Source organism: Chiloscyllium plagiosum, unplaced genomic scaffold (genome assembly GCF_037043375.1).
Source record: "Chiloscyllium plagiosum isolate Xiang-an unplaced genomic scaffold, Cpla_swu_hap1 HiC_scaffold_6, whole genome shotgun sequence".
Classification (NCBI taxonomy): domain Eukaryota; kingdom Metazoa; phylum Chordata; class Chondrichthyes; order Orectolobiformes; family Hemiscylliidae; genus Chiloscyllium; species Chiloscyllium plagiosum.
The window spans coordinates 93,714,005-93,731,529 of NW_028270144.1; the positions used below are offsets into that span (position 1 = coordinate 93,714,005).

Here is a 17,525-nt window from a genome sequence, read left to right on the forward strand (position 1 = left end):
GACAAGAAAAATGTTGTACCATGACTATCACTATGTTCCCCATGTCAACAAACCACCCTGGCAGTATAACTCAAATGAGTGAAGGCTAGATGAATCCTGTTTCTGCTGAGCAGGAAGGTTTGTGTGAACCTTTCACAAGCGAGTTTCAGAGCAAACCACAAACAAATGGAAATGGACTGTTAAGGCTCATAAGTTCACATCCAAAACATGGCAGCAATGAGTCAATGAATGCATCTGCACATTACAGCTCATATCCACTACCGGAAGTGAGGTCCAGGAAACTCAGGATCCGTTGGAAAGGTGTACACACCTACATTCCATCCCTCAGCCATTGGTCCTCAGGAAACAAAGTAATGACAGGGTGCACCCAGCTGGACGAAGAACCAGACATAGTCCCTTCAGAAGTCTCTACTCAGAACACGTGAGAAATGAGTGGACCCTCCGCCTCCACCCTGTCTGCCATCTTCTTGTTGCAAGTTTGCATCAAAGAATGTCAATTTGCATCTGGCAAGACTACTATCCACATATCTAGTCTGTTCAGACACAAGCCCACCACAGCTTACCTGAACAAACCTCTCGGATCAACAGGCTGCACAACCAACAAGTCTCCCTCCACCACAAAACTAGGAAATACACAAAGACAAAGGGGAAAGGAAAGAAATAAAGACTTCTCAGGATACTTCGGTGGCACATGTAACAGTGCACCGTACCTTATTTTGCACTTCAATAAAAGTCACTGCTGTCACTTTACACCTAGTAGTTTATCTCTCCATGCAGTCCCACATATCATTATTATAGAATAGGGCAGAACTTCAAGCCACAGGTAATATTCCATTGTGGAAAGTCTGTAGCACCATCTGGAAGCAAGAAGAACAAGGTGCATACTGACATGTGCGCTACTGACATCTTTGGGCCTCCTCAGACAACATCCTAAATTTTTCATGGCCACTGTGCTGAAATGTCGTGGTCTGAAGGAGTCAGTGATGTCTGGGTTAGGGAGGTACAATAGGATTATCATGGAATAGATACACCACAGGTTGGTATCCTGAGCAGTGCATGGGTCTACAATCAATGTCCTTTCCTTTAAAAGCCCCGATATGGTGATCCTTTAACCGCCTCCTGAAACAACTCTACAGAAGCCAGTATCTCATAACTAAGTCATCCTTTTACACATGAACAGCCTTTGATGCCTTCTACAGAGTCAGGCACTACAGTGTCAGTGTCCCTAACACTCAACCCTTACATTAGACAGGCTCCCTGATTTGACCAGCTCAACAGCCCTAATCAAGGAATGCATTCTCAGGTCCAGATGGTTGACCTCATTATAATCACTATACTCCCCCATAGGTTAAGTAACTTACACTTCCAATCTGGAATGTGGTCAGTCGTTTCTTCCCCCTATGTACTTATGATTTCTAGCATGATGGAAAGTGACAGTTAGTGCTCCTCAGCCAGTAGCCTGCACAATTTTCATCCCTCATGTTGCTCCCAGCTTGTAGCCCTCAACCCTACAGAATAACTTTAAGTGTCCTTCCCACAGTAGAGGATACTGTTTTCCCTCTTCACAACTGTTTCTTCCCCCCCCCCCAGATTCAGTAGAGGGACCTGAAGGATTGAGTGACCCAACACAATAACTCCAGATGAGAGCCCAGATCCTTACTGGTGGTTGCACAATCTCCACCTCCCTGGACCAGCTGCCAAGGTGCTACAGAATTACTTCCCGGAATGCAGAATCACGGACTCCTGTCTAAGGCCACTTTTACTGAACAATCTCCTGGATTGATAATGGGAAGATGCCTTCAACTTACTGTCAGAACCCCCAAATGACAGGTGTTTCTATAGACTTTGAGGACTCCTCCCTTAAGACTCAAGATGTAGCTGCTTGCTTGCTGCACATGCAGTGTGATTTGCTGCATAAGGTGGTGGCACATTTGCAAACGTGAGATTGTGCTGTTCAGCAAGATATATTTCTTCTTGATGGAGGACTCCTGACAAGCAGGGTAAGCTCTACTATCCTTGCACAATAAGGCAAGGCATGCATGTTGGCAGAGAGGAGGAGGAATTTCTTCAGAGGGTGGTGATTCTGTGCAAGTCATGGTTTCCACAGACTTCTCTGGCAAAGTCATTGAATGTATATTTATAACAGGAGATAGAAAGTAAGGAATCAAGGGTTACAGGGAGAAAGCAAGAGAATGAGGTTAAGAAACAAATCAGCCATGATCAAATGGCAGAGCAGGCTCAATGGGCTGAATGACCTAATTCTGCTCCTCTAATCTTATGGTGCTGAGAGATCACCAGGAAAGCAAGATACAGCCTGGTCAAGCTGGGTCCCTGTCTGTGCACTGTGCCCCTACTACAATTTTTCAATGTTAGTTGCTGCTGTGTCCTGCAAAGCAAGTCTGTGCTTCCAAAGTACAGTTGTTGTTCTGAACATGGAGGTCTTTTGGACTAAGTAGCGAGCTGAATTTGCCAAGTATCCACTCTTGTTTCCATGTAGAGTTTTCTGAATGTCTCGAAAGCTGAATATTAATTAGCTGTTGGCCCATTAACAGGGTTTTTAAATGTAATATTCCCTTTAATCATAATCTCACTGCCTAGTGAGAAATTTGCTGCACTGCTTGTCAAAAAGGAAAGATAAATGGAATGAGATGCTCCAGATGTCAAAATAGGCCTTGCCAGATTTCTTGCCCAACTTTCACATGAATCTCACCAAAGCCCATGTTGCTCAGCCTTCAATAAGTCTGCTCATTGTGATCAGTATAATTGGTTCATTTTCATCATTATCTTCTTAGTGATATCTGTCAGTTTGCCTCTTTTAGAGTAAATAACTTTTTAAATAAATAATAACTTTGGACATTCCTGGTATCACTCATTGTATTCCATTTTTGTCTTCTGGAATAGCTAACTCTGCTCAAAAAGATATTTTTGTCCTTATTCTTCTAACCTTTAAACCTTTCCAACGGATTGGCAGTGTTTAATAATTAGATTTTGAAATTTCGCAATCATTTAATTTGTTGAGTGTTACCACAAAATGTCCCTTATGCTCCATAGTAGTTAAAATCCAAATTGATATTGTAATTTCTTCCTGCACCCATTGGAAACAACAGCCTATGAAACAGGTTTATACTAATTCAAGGAGCCTCAAACTGTATTTTGTTAATCTTTAACAGATGCTGTGAAAGTACATGTAGGGAATGTATTTCCAAAACATTTTTTTTTTCAAACAATCAAATTTTGATAATATCTCACTCTTCATGGAGATGTAATCCAAGAATTCAAACAGAAAGTCCAAATGTTCTCCACTGTCCAAAATCACACGCATCAATCTCAAATGCTTCTGTTTCTTGATGTGATAATGCCATGATCATACATTGTATTCTCTTTAGTAAGATCACAACATTGAATAATTCTTACATGGGCCATACAGTATAGAATCAGAGGACTGAACTAATCATAATCTCCACTTTATACTTGCTTTCTACTATTTTCCACAAATGGTCAGAAAAAATTTTTGTTTTATGTCTGAAAATACTTTTTACAATTTCCAAAAGTAAAGCTTCAGGCAATCATTCTCTCCAGTCATGTTGTATTTCAGTTAGCCTGCTACCAAAAGGATAGAACCACAGTCCATCTTTACACATGCACACATTTATTTAGAAAATTAAAACATTGAAAGCGTTAGGTCAAGGGATGAGTGTTTTAAAAAAAAAAAACACTTTGGTTTTTATTTTTAGTACTACAATTGAATTCCCATTGGTGCTCACCACAGGTGAACACAATTAATATACAATTAACATTAATATATAATATACAATTATAAAGGTAGCACAACTTTTTGACAGTTTCTGTAGCCACTGCACATTGCTGAGTAGGAGTGGAAGTAGTATTCCTGAAGATGGTTTATGAGTTGGACATGGTTTTCTGCAGGATACCCTTCTTCTCCTCCTCCCGTGTAAAGCATCCTCTCACTGTGTCCTAAGAATGTCCTAAGTAATGCAGGTGGTGCTGCATTACTGCTCCTATTCCTGTGTGAAGTACTGATTTCTCTTCCTTTCCTTGGTAATCAAAAATCTTTAGCAACTTGTCACAGCGCTTTCAGAAACTGTGCCTCAGCTGCAACTTGTTGAATGGCCCTTTAAAATGGCCCCAGAAAAAGTGAATTAGTTCTGAAAGTAAAGCATCATGAAACAAGATATTTTCTGCAAATATGTTGACCATATTTGGTATCCTGATTTTGCATCAGCCTGCACATGTCACTATATTTCAATCAGCTTGTGGCTAGCACTGAAAGTGCACATGAAAATTTTTGGTAGGCCCTCATAACACACTTGGAAGCTGTGCACCTGAAAATTTATGCCCCAGGGTCTGAGGTACCTGCTGCTCTATTACTTTTGTAACATTCTAAAGACACGGAAGGTGGTGTTTATTCTTAAAGTAGTAATTTCGTATAACTTTGAAAATTTAATTGCAATCCTTGAACTGAATTGAAATGGATTTGAATTCACAAGTTTACTCAATTTTTGAATGACTTTGCGATTTTTGAGAAGATTTGGAGCTCAGGTTGATGATAAGTATGGAAGTTAACTTGCTGAGCTAGAACGTTTGTTTTCATATGTTTCATTATCATGACTAGGTAACATCAGTGAGAGTCTCTGGTGAAGCACTGTGATATGTCCTGCCTCGCTGTTTATAGGTCTTGGTTTCTTAAGGTGGGTGATGCCATTTCCAGTTTTGTTTCAAGGGAAGGTAGATGGGATCTAAAATTGATATGTTTATTGATGGAGTTCTGGTTAGAATGCCATGCCTTTAAAGAATTCTCATGCATGTCTTTGTTTCACTTGTCCTAGAATGTGTGCTGTCCCAGTCAAAGTGATGTCCTTCTTTATCTGTATGTACACAAACTAGCAATAGTGGGTTATGTCGTTTGGTGGCCAATTGGTGTTCACGTATCCTGGTGGCAGGTTTCCTGCTTGTTTGTCTGGTGTTTTTTTAAAAAACAGCTCTTGCATGGTATCTTGTAAATGACATTAGTTTTGCTGGTACTAACTAATGGATCCGTAGTCTCCCTACCTGGTACACCAATTAGCCAAGGAACTCCATCAAAATCTAAAACACCTAATTAAAAAGATTCATGCTACACCGTTCACTCCATCCAAAAAATCCTGAACACTGAAGACACCAAGACAGAGGAGGATGAAATAATGGTGTCCTTTGACGTTACAGCCCTTTTCACATCAATTAACATTGCCCTTGCCGAAGAAACACTGGCATCACTAAGAGGAAAACCAGGACCAACTTCATCAGCAAAGACAACATCCTCAAGCTAGTGGACCTGTGCCTCACCACCCACTTCACATTCTATAACAAAACCTGCAAACAGGTCAACGGAACCCCATGGGATCACCGCTATCAGGGCTCATAGCAGAAGCAGTAAAGCAGAGACTTGAACAAGCTGTCCTCCCATGTATCCAATCCAAACTTTGAGTCCACTACGATGCCTTTGTCATCACAAAAATGGAACAAATTAGAGGAAACATTTAACACTATCAAAAATATCCTGACAGGCATAAAATTCACAAAAAAGATAAAGAGAATGACAACAGACTTCCATTCCTAGACGTGACAATTGAATGTGCAATTAATGGAGCTGCAAACCAGCGTCTACGGAAAAACACAGACCAAATGCTTCTGAAGTAAAGTAATCATCCCAATCATCCTCAAATGGAGCTGCATCAAGACATTTCAACAAGCCACATTACACTGAGCACCCAAGAACTACAAAACAGAAGAAAAATATCTGTATAGTGTTTAAGAAAAACAGGTACCCAATAAACACAATCTGCCAATTCCTCAGAAACAAACCCAAACAAGCAGACACAACACAACCAAAAGACTATAGCCACATCACCTTACATCAAAGGCATATTAGAAATGACTTCCAGACTTGGCATAATTGTGGCCCACAAACCTACCAACATGCTTAAACAGCGATTAATAAATCTAAAGGATCCATCGGATACTACCAGCAAAACTAACGTCATTTACAAGATACCATGTAAGAACTGTAAAAGAAAAAAAACACTACATCGAACAAACAAGCAGGAAACATGAACACCAACTAGACACCAAAGGACATGACTCACTATCACTAGCTTCCATACATACAGACAAGGAACAACACCACTTTGATGGGACAACACACATCTTAGGACAAGCGAAACAAAAGACATGCATGAGAATTCTTAAAGGCACAGCGTTCTGACTAGAACTCCATCAATAAACGCAGACTTAGATCCCACCAACCTTCCCTTGGAAAATAAAAGAACTGTAAATGGCATCACCCACCTTAAGAAAATCAAGACCTATAAGTAGAGAGGATACTCTTACTAATGATGTTACCTAGTCATGGTGACGCAACATCTGAAAACAAACCTTCCAGCTCATAAGTTAACTCATCTTGAATAACTGAGTCACTTTTCACTTCCTTGGAGAAAAATCTTTGAGATGGACTGACACCGTATGCTCTTGAAATAAGGTACGGATATAAACTGCTAAAAATCTCTCATTTTTTTTCCCCCCAAAAAAAGGAGTGTGCCTTTTCATCTCATGTGGATTGTGCCACTGGTTTGTTTTTGTGCTTTTTCTGTTGACCTATTCTCATGTTACTTGCAGTTGCAGTGCTACACTTGCAAGCATGGAAGGAGACTAGATGATTTGGAAAGTTTATGCTAATGGTGCAATTGCTAGGTGAAATAAATGCTAAAAAGTTAAATCTGGAATATGTTTCTAAAATCTAACACTTGTAAGTTTAATTTCAGGGAATAGTCATTTACAATTAAACTTATTGCACCAAAACAGCAATCTCAGCTCTCATAAGCTATAAGGACTCAATTACACAGAGACATTAATTTCTCAAATGTAGCCAAAATTTGACACAGGATACTATTAATGAATTCTGAAATAAATATGAGGCACCATAGTAAACGTTCAAAGCATACACTCTATTGGTGCATCTGCCAGGGCAAATGTAATCAGTAATTTAATTTTCCTCTTGCTTCCCAGACTGTATCACAAGCTACTAAAGTATACGGCAATGAACGTTTAGAATTCAACTCTTGGAATCATATTGTACTTTATAAAACACATTATAGAGGAACCTCGATTATCCAGCATTTGATTAACCAAATGCCGGATTATCCAAACAAGATTGCAAAGGTCCCAATGCTTGGCTAACTATGTTATCTGGCATTCGGTTAACTGAGCGAAATACTCCCTGCCCACGATTGGATAATCGAGGTTCCTCTGTATCCGGTGATCAAATACTATGTCTATTCAGAAAAAGGGATTATTAACAAAAATGTATGGAGTTGTTCGTCTTATGAAACTATTGTCCTAATCTTGGAATAGGGAAAAAAAAAGTTACCTGATTTTTGGCTGCAATTCCAGTAGCCCTATTCTTTGATCCAAAGGATACAACTGCCCTAGTAAAATAGAAAAAAAAAGTTCATTGGAATTTCAGATTTCTGCACATGAAATGCAAATCAACTGATTTTTCAGGGAAGGAAATAAGTTAATTTTGAATGATTGTGGTGCAGTAAATAAGGGAACATTTATAATATAGTATCTTGACTGAGGCTGGATTGTGTATGGTTGCTCTAGTCTCATGGATAACAACAAATAAACATTTTTCCAGTTTCCAAGATGACTAATTAAATGCCTCATCTATGATCTTGTTTTTATAGAACCTGATAAACAAATAACTATTTATGAGAAACCTGGTCAAATCAAAAGTTTATATCAGCTCTCAGAGTGAACAGAACTTCTGACACTCCTGTTTATATATTTTTTCTTTTTTACCCCCACACTACCGCCTAATTGCAGTAGTGCTTATTTTTTTCCCCAGCACCCATGCGGTGGGTGTGCTGGTGAGAGACAGTGAAAGACACAAGGTGCACGCATCTTTATTCAAATTTCCACCACCAGGAAGGAAAGAAAGAAAACACCAGAGTAGCCAGTGACAAGCAGTGCCCTTCACATCAAAGGGCAATGCCGTGTGGTCAAATAGTGAAGGGGCGGGCAGGGATCAAATCAAAATCAAAAATAGAGTTGGAGGGGGAAAAAATAACAAATATTAATGCTTATCCTTCTAAATATCCCCAAAACACACACAATGGTTTATTCTCAAGAGCAATAGAAGAAAGAATAGAATTTTCCAGAGAGTATACCTCTAATATTCTGGCATGCGTGGTCTCCTACCATTGTCTCTGAAGTATTGTAGACACTGCTTATGAAATATAATCTAGTATGTTCTTTCATTCACTGTTTCAAAGAAAAAGGTTTCATCCTGAACTCAACAGGAGGGTTTAATTTTCAAAAGAAAAAAAAAAATTAGTGAGATCCTCTAGGCTGCTTGTTCTTATCAAACCTTTCACTGATTAAACCATATTTAAAAAACTTCCCTTTGCTAGTCACTGTTTGAAACCAGCCCCCTGAAAAAAAAGGGTCCACAGCAAAGCAAGGACTTATTACCATTCATATGGATTTTAAAAAAAGAATCTTCTAGGTCTACAGCAAACTTTAAACATACAATCTCTTAAAAAAAAGGAATTCTAAGCATTTCCACAATCTTTCAAAAAAAGTTAACAATAAGATCGTTGCTCATCCATTCCTTTCCCCCTACCCAGTGAGTTTGTTTCCTCTTCTGCAGTGGCCCGAAACAGAAGGGAGATGGTGGTCAGTGGCTCGAAGTGGAGCAGAGATGGTGGCCAGCAGGTCTGGAGTGAAGACAACTCCTGGTTGGTAACTGGTGGAGCCTGGTCAGACCACATGGAATCCCAATAGAAAGACTGTAATGTCTATCTTTTTAGCTTTATTTCTTATTTTCCTGAGCTACTATTCATATCTATAATGTATTGTAACCTTTTATCTTCTCTATTTTTTGTACCCAAGATTTGTACCTAGGTATTTTGCACCTAAGATGGTGCCAGGTGTTGGTGACGTTGTACACTTTTCACTGTACTCCAGTTCTTTTGTAACTTGAGTATACGTGACAATAAACCTACTTCTAATTTCAATGGTTCCCCAAAAAAGATAACAATACTATATTTTGCATCCAAAGATTTAACTCCAGTTTTCATTTTCTGTTGAGCACCTTCAAATGATTCATGGCAAACATACATGCGTTGGATAGTTCCTGAAACTCAAAACATTGATTGGAAGCAGAATCTTGGAGCTTTGGTTTTGCAACCTTTTTCCCCCCGATCAATTTGAGTGGTCGCGTCACTCATTCACACATTACTTCTAAAGGATGGGATCCTATGCACTCATTAAGAGTACGCAATACATCTGGCACTGGTGGGGCAACCTGATCACTCTCATGCTCCTCGTCTTCGTATTGGTAACTAGATAAACCCAGGATTTTGGGATAGTAATGTTGTGGGGAGATTGTTTTGAATTCTATCCTGTAGAAAATGAAGTTTAAATTCAATACGAGAATAAAAAGGAAGGATCCCAAAGGATAATCATGAGTCATCATAAACATTAGTGAATGAGATCAATGTGCCTTTAGGGAAGGATATTTGCCATTCTTTCCTGGTTAGGGCTACATGTGATTCCAGACCCACAGCACTGTGGTTGACTCAACTATACTGAGTAAATAGTGATGGGCAATAAATGCTGGCATAGCCCGTGACATCCATGTCGAGGATGAATACATGCATTCAGTAGTATCTGGTTTCTGTGGAAAGCCTGTCTGTAATTCTGTTTGCCGGCTCAATCTGGCTGTTATTGTCTCAGAGGAAACTGAGAAAGTCAACAGTACATCAAACAAATTCAAAACATTTGAAAACATTTTGTGTTTAAATGGAACTAACTTGGAGATGTCTTTATGGCTCTCAGGAAGGAGAGAAAGACAAAAATTGAGAGTTGCCATTACTCTCAATATGGCCACTAAACACAGCTTATCTTTTAAAGTGATACCAATTTACACAACCACATAATAAAGCAGTGCTTGGCAAGGCTCAAACTGGCATATAAAAAGTTAAGAAGTCTAAGCTTCTATCTATACCAACTTTTGCGTGTATGGGGCTTCAACACCAGAGTGGCTTTGGCTTCTTATTCACCTGCAGCTTATTCTGTGTCCCATTATTGTTGTTGATATGCAGTGGACTTCAGGCAAGAAGCTCAATCTAAAGCAGTATGGCACGATCTTGACGCGCATGTATAGTATCCACAAATTTTGCTAATACACTTGCTGCTGCAATAAATGGTAAGGCAGTTGAGAAAGTAGCTATGAGCAATAAGATTTTATTAAATTTTAGAACATGACCTTTAATTTGTCCAATAAATTACTGCTTTACCCGATTTTTAATTTTACTGCCAGGTTTCCCAACTCTGGAAAATTGAGTAATTAAAAGTTCAAATTGTTGAGAGGAATACTCTCAACCACTCTTGGTATTGGGTTACTCAGTTACATCTGCATGTACACCCACCACCAATGAAATTGTAAAAGGAAACAAACTAAAATCAAGATTGACAGCAAAGATGATCTCAGAGGACAATAGAACTGTGATCAGAAGGGCTAAATGGGCCGAGCAATGGCAGATGGAGTTTTAGTTTAGATAACTGTGAGGTCACGCATTTTGGCAAGGCAAACCGGGGCAGGATTTAAAGTTAATTGCATGGTTAATTGTTGCCAAACCACCTGATCTAGGGGTGCAAATGCATAGTTCTTTGAAAGTGGAGTTGCAGGTATACAGGGTGGTGAAGGCAACATTTGGCCAGAACATTGAGTATAGGAGGAGTTGGCACGTCATGTTACAGTGTAGAGGACACTGGTGAGACCACTTTTAGAATATTGGATGCAATTTTGGTTAGCCTTAGGAAGGACATCATATGATCGGAGGGTGGAAAAAAAATTTAAGGATATTGTAGGGATTTGAGCTGTCCAGAGAGGTTGAAAAGGCTGGGACTATTTTCCCTGGAACGGAGGCGGAGGGGTGACCATTTTCCTAGGGTGGAGTCAAAAACTGGAGGTCCTAGGTGTAATGTGAGAGGGGAAAAGATTAAAAGGACCAGAGGAGCAACTTTTTCATGCAGAGGATAGTGTGTGTATGGAATAAACTGCCACACAAGAAGTGGAGGCAGGTACAATTACAGCATTTAAAAAAGGCACCTGGACAGATTTGTGAACAGAAAGAGTTGAGGGATATGGGCCAAACGCCAGCAAATGGAACTAGGTTAGTTTGGGATGTCTGGTCATACCAAAGAGTGTGCTTCTGTGAGGTCTGACTATGATTCTACGGACTGTGAGCTGGGTTAAAATTTTGTCCAGTGTCATTGCGACTGTATCTAGAGAAACCCTGAATTGTCAGGTTTGACTCCAAAGTCCTGCTGCAGTGAGTTCTGCCCCCTCACATCTTAAAAAAAAATGACATCAGTTCTGTGTATTAGGTTTAGATTTTATTGTACTTCTGTATTGAGTGCACTTGACAGTGCAAAGTGTATAATGTCACCACATGATGTAAACAAAAAAAACAACTCAGGTACTGCTTTATTCTACTGACTTATGGAAAAAAAAAGGATTAAAAAAGAAAATTCAGAACTCAAACTGTAGACCAAAGTCATGGTTTACCAGGTGGAGATCGCCATGTTCCCATATGCAGTGGTTACTTGGACAACCTACTGCAGGCAACCCAAGGCACAGAAGACATAGCACTACTTAACACTTTAAGATTCTCCAAATCCGGTAACAAGAAGAGGTAGTCCAACAGGAAAATTCTCTCCCAATCCAGCATGCTTGGAAGAGGTACTATTACTCAAAATCACCTTTGGAGAGGACATAATATTTGAATGCCTGCTCCTAAAGCAACTGCACTATTTAGAACGTATTGCAGTTGATAGTGGCTCAGTGGTGAGCACTGCTGCCTCACAGTGCCAGGGACCCGGGTTCGATTTCTGCCTCAGCGACGGTGTGGAGTTTGTGCAAACTCCGTGTTTGTGTGGGTTTCCTCCGAACATTGGGCAATTTAGCATGGCCAATTCACCTGACCTGCACATTGTGTTAGGTGCATTAGTCAGGGGTAAATATAGGATAGAAGAATGGATCTGGGGGGGGTGGGGGGGGGAGAAAGAGGGTCACTCTTCAGAGGGTCAGTGTGGACGTGTTGGGCCGAAGGGCCTGGTTCCATCTAATGATGCGTTTGTTTGCAATTGTATGGACTCTGAATACACTTTGTTGCTGAGCAAATTAACAAACTTTGTGACGTACATTAAATTGTTGTAATATACTCAAACCTGAGGAAGCCTGCTTGTCATGGGGGACTATCAAATACACGGAGGAGGAGCTTGACAAAATTACTGACATGCTTGCCATAGGCAATGGTCTAGGTGTGGACGCTATACAGTCTGCACTCAAAGCAAAGGGGACCAGCATTCATGCACAAATCCTGGAAGGGAGGGTACAGTGCCCTAGGAAATTACTGACCAAAACAAAAACAAACACAAACAAAAAAAAAAATGACAGCGCATATTCAGACAATGTTTGGATGACGGGAAGAGTTCTACTAGTGTTCTGGCTCATGCGTTCAGTTAAAATTGCAGTCTGACATCAAAACCCAGTGTGAAAGATCTACTCTCCTTGCAACTACAACAGAAATACTGTTCTAAAAAAACTAAAATATCCTGAATAAATGGCAATTCCCTTTAAAATAGAGAGATGAGATGAACCGTTTACTGACATGAATGAAAGTTTCTTCCCCAGATAGAGTGATGGAGGTAGAGTCATTCAGTACTTTCAAAAAGCAGGGGTAAGATTTTTGACTTACAATAGTTATTAGTAGTTGGTAGTATTGTGGAACCAAGGTCACCATTAAAAGGACGTTTAAAATGAATGGCAGAGTCTACAACAGCTAAAGAACGGCCTATGGGCAGCAATGGCATAGTGGTATTAAAATTGTTGGATAAAAGTAGTCCAGAGACCCTGGCAAATGTTCCAGGTAAAAGAAAAAATGATGGATCAGTGGGTCAGGCAGCATGCATGGAGAGACAGCAAGCTAACTTTTTGAATCTATGATTCGGAGATGCTGGTGTTGGACTGGGTTGTACAAAGTTAAAAATCACACAACACCAGGTTATAGTCCAACAGGTTTAATTGGAAGCACACTAGCTTTCGGAGCGACGCTCCTCCGAAAGCTAGTGTGCTTCCAATTAAACCTGTTGGACTATAACCTGGTGTTGTGTGATTTAACTTTTTGAATCTAGATGACTCACCTAGTCCCACCTGCCTACACCCAGCCCATATCCCTCCAAACCCTTGTTCATATATGCCTTTCAAATGTTGCAATTTTACTAGCCTCCACCACTTCCTCTGGCAGTTCATTCCATACACATACTACCCTCTGAAAAAAATTGCCCCTTTATATCTTTCCCCTCTCACCCTAAACCTATACTCTCTAGTTCTGAACTCCCCCTCCCCAGAGAAAAGACTTTGTCTATTTATACTATCCATGCCCCTCATGATTATGTAAACCTCTATAAAAAAGGTCATCCCTCACCCTCTGGCACTCCAGGGAAAATAGCCCTAACCTATTCAATCTCTCCCTATAGGTCAAAAATCCTCCAATTCTACAAATCCTTGCACATCTTTTCTGAACCCTTTCAAGTTTTCCAACATCCTTCCAATAGGAAGGAGACCAGAACTGGATGCAATATCCCAAAAGTGGCCTAACCAAATGTCCTATGCAGCTACAATATGACCTCCCAACTACTGTACTCAATACTCTGACCGATAACAGAAAGCATACCAAACGCCTTCTTCACTATCCTATCTACTTGCAACTTCACTTTCAAGGAACTATGAACCTGCACTCCAAGGTATCTTTGTTCAGCATCACTCCCTGCTTTCCCAAAATGCAGCTCCTCACATTTATCTGAAATTAAACTCCATCTGCCACTTCTCAGCCCATTGGCCCATCTGATCAAGATCTGAGGCAACCCCCTTCATTTGGTGTCATCTGCAAACTTACTAACTATACCTCTTATGCTCAGATCCAAAATCACTTATATAAAAATGACGAAAAGTAGTAGGCCCGGCCTGATCCTTGTGGCACTCCACTGGTCACAGGCCTCCAGTCTGAAAAACAACCCATCACCACCACCACCACCACCACCACCCTCTATTTTCTACCTTTGAGCCAGTTCTGTATCCAAAATGGCTAGTTCTCTCTGCATTCCATGAGATCTAACCTTGCTAACTAGTCTCCAATGGGCAACCTTGTCGTGAAGTGAGGCCCCAGGCTTAAATCTCACCTCAGGATGGTAGAATTTGAATTCAATCAAAAGGAGTTGGAAATAAAAAAAAAGTCTGAGACCATAGAACCATTGATGAGTGTCAAAAAAAAACCCATTTGTGGGAAAACACATCTTTAGGGAAGGAATCTGCTGTCCTTAACCTGATCTGGCCAACAACTGGCACCAAACCCATAGCAATTATGGTTGGCTCTTTAAAAAAAAAATCCCTCTCAAATGGCCTAGCAAGCCACTTAGTTGTAAACAATTTTAAAACTCAGTGCAAAAGGCTTAAACACTTGCAGTTAGAAGCACAGAGCAGTTGATCAATCTTAGCCTCTTACAGGGAGGTGCCCAATTGGTCTTTATATCACTTGGAGGGAATCAAGTTGGTTAGAAAAGGTTGAAGGCACCAGATACTACAAAAGCTGATTTTCTGGAAACAGGATTGAAGACAGTGCAGAATTTGCAGTCTCCAGCCAAACTGATCCAATACAGCTGCAACACTAGCATGTGCCTGAGTGTAGGAAACTACCCACATTTGCCCTGTACACAAGGATCAGGAAAATCTAACCTGGCCAAGTATCATTCCATTTGTCCACTCTGATCAGTGAAATGATGGAAGGTATTAAACAGAGATCAAGCAGTACTTGCTTCAAATAACATGCTCACTGACACCCAGTTTAGCTTCCACCAGGGCTACCTACCTGGCTCCTGACCTTATTAATGAGTTGGTTCAAACATGAAAAAAAAACCACAGGTGAGGTGAGTGACTGCGATTGACAAGGCCATGTTTGAGGCATCCCTGCAGAAGTTACTCTGGATAGTGAATTGGCCTGATCATGATCAGTTGACACATCCTCTCTTTGCTCAAAGATTTGAAGTGAGCAAGTTTTCTGATGATTTGTTCAAATGTTCAGCACAATTTGCAACATGTCAGATGCTGAAACAGTGCAAGTCTAAATGCAGTAAGTATCTAGGTTGAGACAGATTCCATAACCTGCATAGAGCAAGCCTAAATGGCTGATCTGACCTATACTCACTTGGCACTGCTTGCTGTGAAGTCCCCCATGATAGGATGCCAGTGCACTGTAGATTTTAGTTGTGCTCTTTTGTTATTGTTTTTATACATCACCACTACAATTAGTTGCACATACACACTGAAGAATACTTTCTGCAATTCTGTTTATATGCTGTAGGAACAGATTTTGACTGACAAATAGGCCAAAAGAAATGCTAGTGCCTGTAAGTAAAACTTCCAAATTAATGTTTGGAAAGTATTCTGACTCATCATTGTTTGATATCCATCCCACAATGGTATCATCAACAACTTGTAGGTGACGTTCATATGGAATTTGGCAAACTGTCATGGATGTACAGGGAGCATAGTAGGGGGCTGGGAACGCATCTTTGCAGGGCACCAGTAATAGGGGCCAGGAAGCTGAGGATCCAGTTGCAGAGGAGTGAGCGGAGACCGAGGTTGTGGAGTATTGAAATTAGTATGGTAGGGATTAGGGTTATCCAGATTCTCCAGGTGATGAGTGTAGAGGTAGGGGAATGGTGTCTGCTATGGACCCATTTTGCCAGTAGACAAATTTTTGGGAGGCTACAGTTGATGTGGGCCATGACCAGCCTCTCAAAGCACTTTATGACTCTGGAGATCACAGCCACAGCCTAAATCATTAAGGCATGTTTCAGATGTTTTCTTTAGTACTGGGGATGATGGTGGTCTTCTTGAAGCAGGTAGGGACTTCAGATTGTAGCAAGGAGAGGAAGAAGATGTTAGCAAATACCTCTGCTAGTATGTCCTCGCACGATCTTGTTGCACAGCTAGGCACTCCGTCTGGGGCAGTAACTTTCCTAGGATTTATTCTCAGAAAGACCGATTGATGTTTACAGTGGTGACAGAGGGAATAGGTTTGTCCAGGGCTGTTGGGCCAGGTGACACTGTGCCACTGGCATTCTGCTCAAACTGAGCAAAGAAAGCATTGAGTGCATTGGGGAGGGGAGGGATGTGCTTTTGTCCACTGTCTTGCTCGGTTTCCTTTATCCTGTTACGTTGAGTAGGCCTTGTCACAGTTGGTGGGTGTCCGCATGGTTAGTTTGAGCCTCTAACTTGGTCAATACTGTCTCTTGGAAACTGATGGCTTTGCCGAGGTCATCCCTGAATTTTTTGGACAAGTCTGAGTTGTCCAACTTGAATGCCGCACATCTGGTTTTCAGCAGGCAGTGGGGTTTCCCAGCTCATCCACAGTTTCCAAGTGAGGAACACATGGATTGACTTCTTTTGGCATGAAGTCCTCTATGCACTTGACAATAAAACATTTGTGATGGTGGTGGCGTATTTGTCTCGGTTGTCTGCTGGAATCTTGAATATGGTCCAGTCCACCAACTCCAAGCAGCCCCAGAGAAGCCCCTCTGGTGCCTCAGGTCAGCAAGAGACTACATTCTGTGAAGGACCCTAGCATTTGCACTTCTGCTTGTAAGCTGAGAGAACACCACAGTGTTGTAATCGGATTTCCCAAATCACCGATAGGGTATGGAGAGGTAGGTGTCTTTGGTGGTTGTGTAACAGTGCAGTTACATTCCTGACTTGGGTCTTGTGGATGGAGGAATCAGGTGGAGAGTTACCCACCCCATAAATTCCCAGACTCTGCTCTACTCTTGTATCCACAGTATGTTTTACACTTGGTCCAGTTTGTCAAATGGTAACCTTAAAGATGCTGATAATAGGAGGATTCAGCTATGGAAATGCTTTGGAATATAGAGTCAGAGATGTACAGCACGAAAATAGACCCTTCGGTTCAACTTGTCCATGCCAGATATCCTAACCTAATCTAGTCCCATTTGCCAGCACTTGGCCCCATATTCCTTGAAACCCTTCCTATTCATATAACATTCTAGATGCCTTTTACATGTTGCAATTGTACAAGCCTCCACCACTTCTGGCAGCTCATTCCATATGCACACCACCCTCTTCATGAAAAGGTTGCCCCTAAGGTCCCTTTTAAATCTTTCCCCTCTTGCTAAAAGCCTATCCCCTCTAGTTCTGGACTCCCCTACCGCAGGGAAAATACCTTGTCTATTTGCCCTATCCATGTCCATCATGATTTTATGGACCTCTATAAAAGGTCACCCCTCAGCCTCTGATGTTCCAGGAAAACAGTCCCAGCCTCTCCCTGCAGCTCAAATCCTCCAAACCTGGCAATATCCTTGTAATTTTTTTTGAACCCTTCCTG

General features: G+C 40.9%; 1 protein-coding gene across 4 annotated transcripts in view; it reads right to left on the reverse strand.

Annotated features, from left to right (window-relative positions):
• LOC122550789 (heat shock protein 105 kDa-like) overlaps positions 1 to 17,525 on the reverse strand; it is a 90,984-nt gene that overhangs the window by 69,322 nt on the left and 4,137 nt on the right. For 2 of the 4 annotated variants that reach the window (XM_043692047.2, XM_087988215.1), the window contains exon 2: positions 7,424 to 7,481. The exons of 1 other annotated variant lie outside the window; for it this stretch is intronic. In XM_043692047.2, the coding sequence (XP_043547982.2) occupies positions 7,424 to 7,481 (58 nt within the window). Of the gene's footprint in view, positions 1 to 7,423; positions 7,482 to 10,121; positions 10,256 to 17,525 lie in introns of all 4 variants that reach the window. One more of the 4 variants, XM_087988212.1, reaches the window with a different exon arrangement.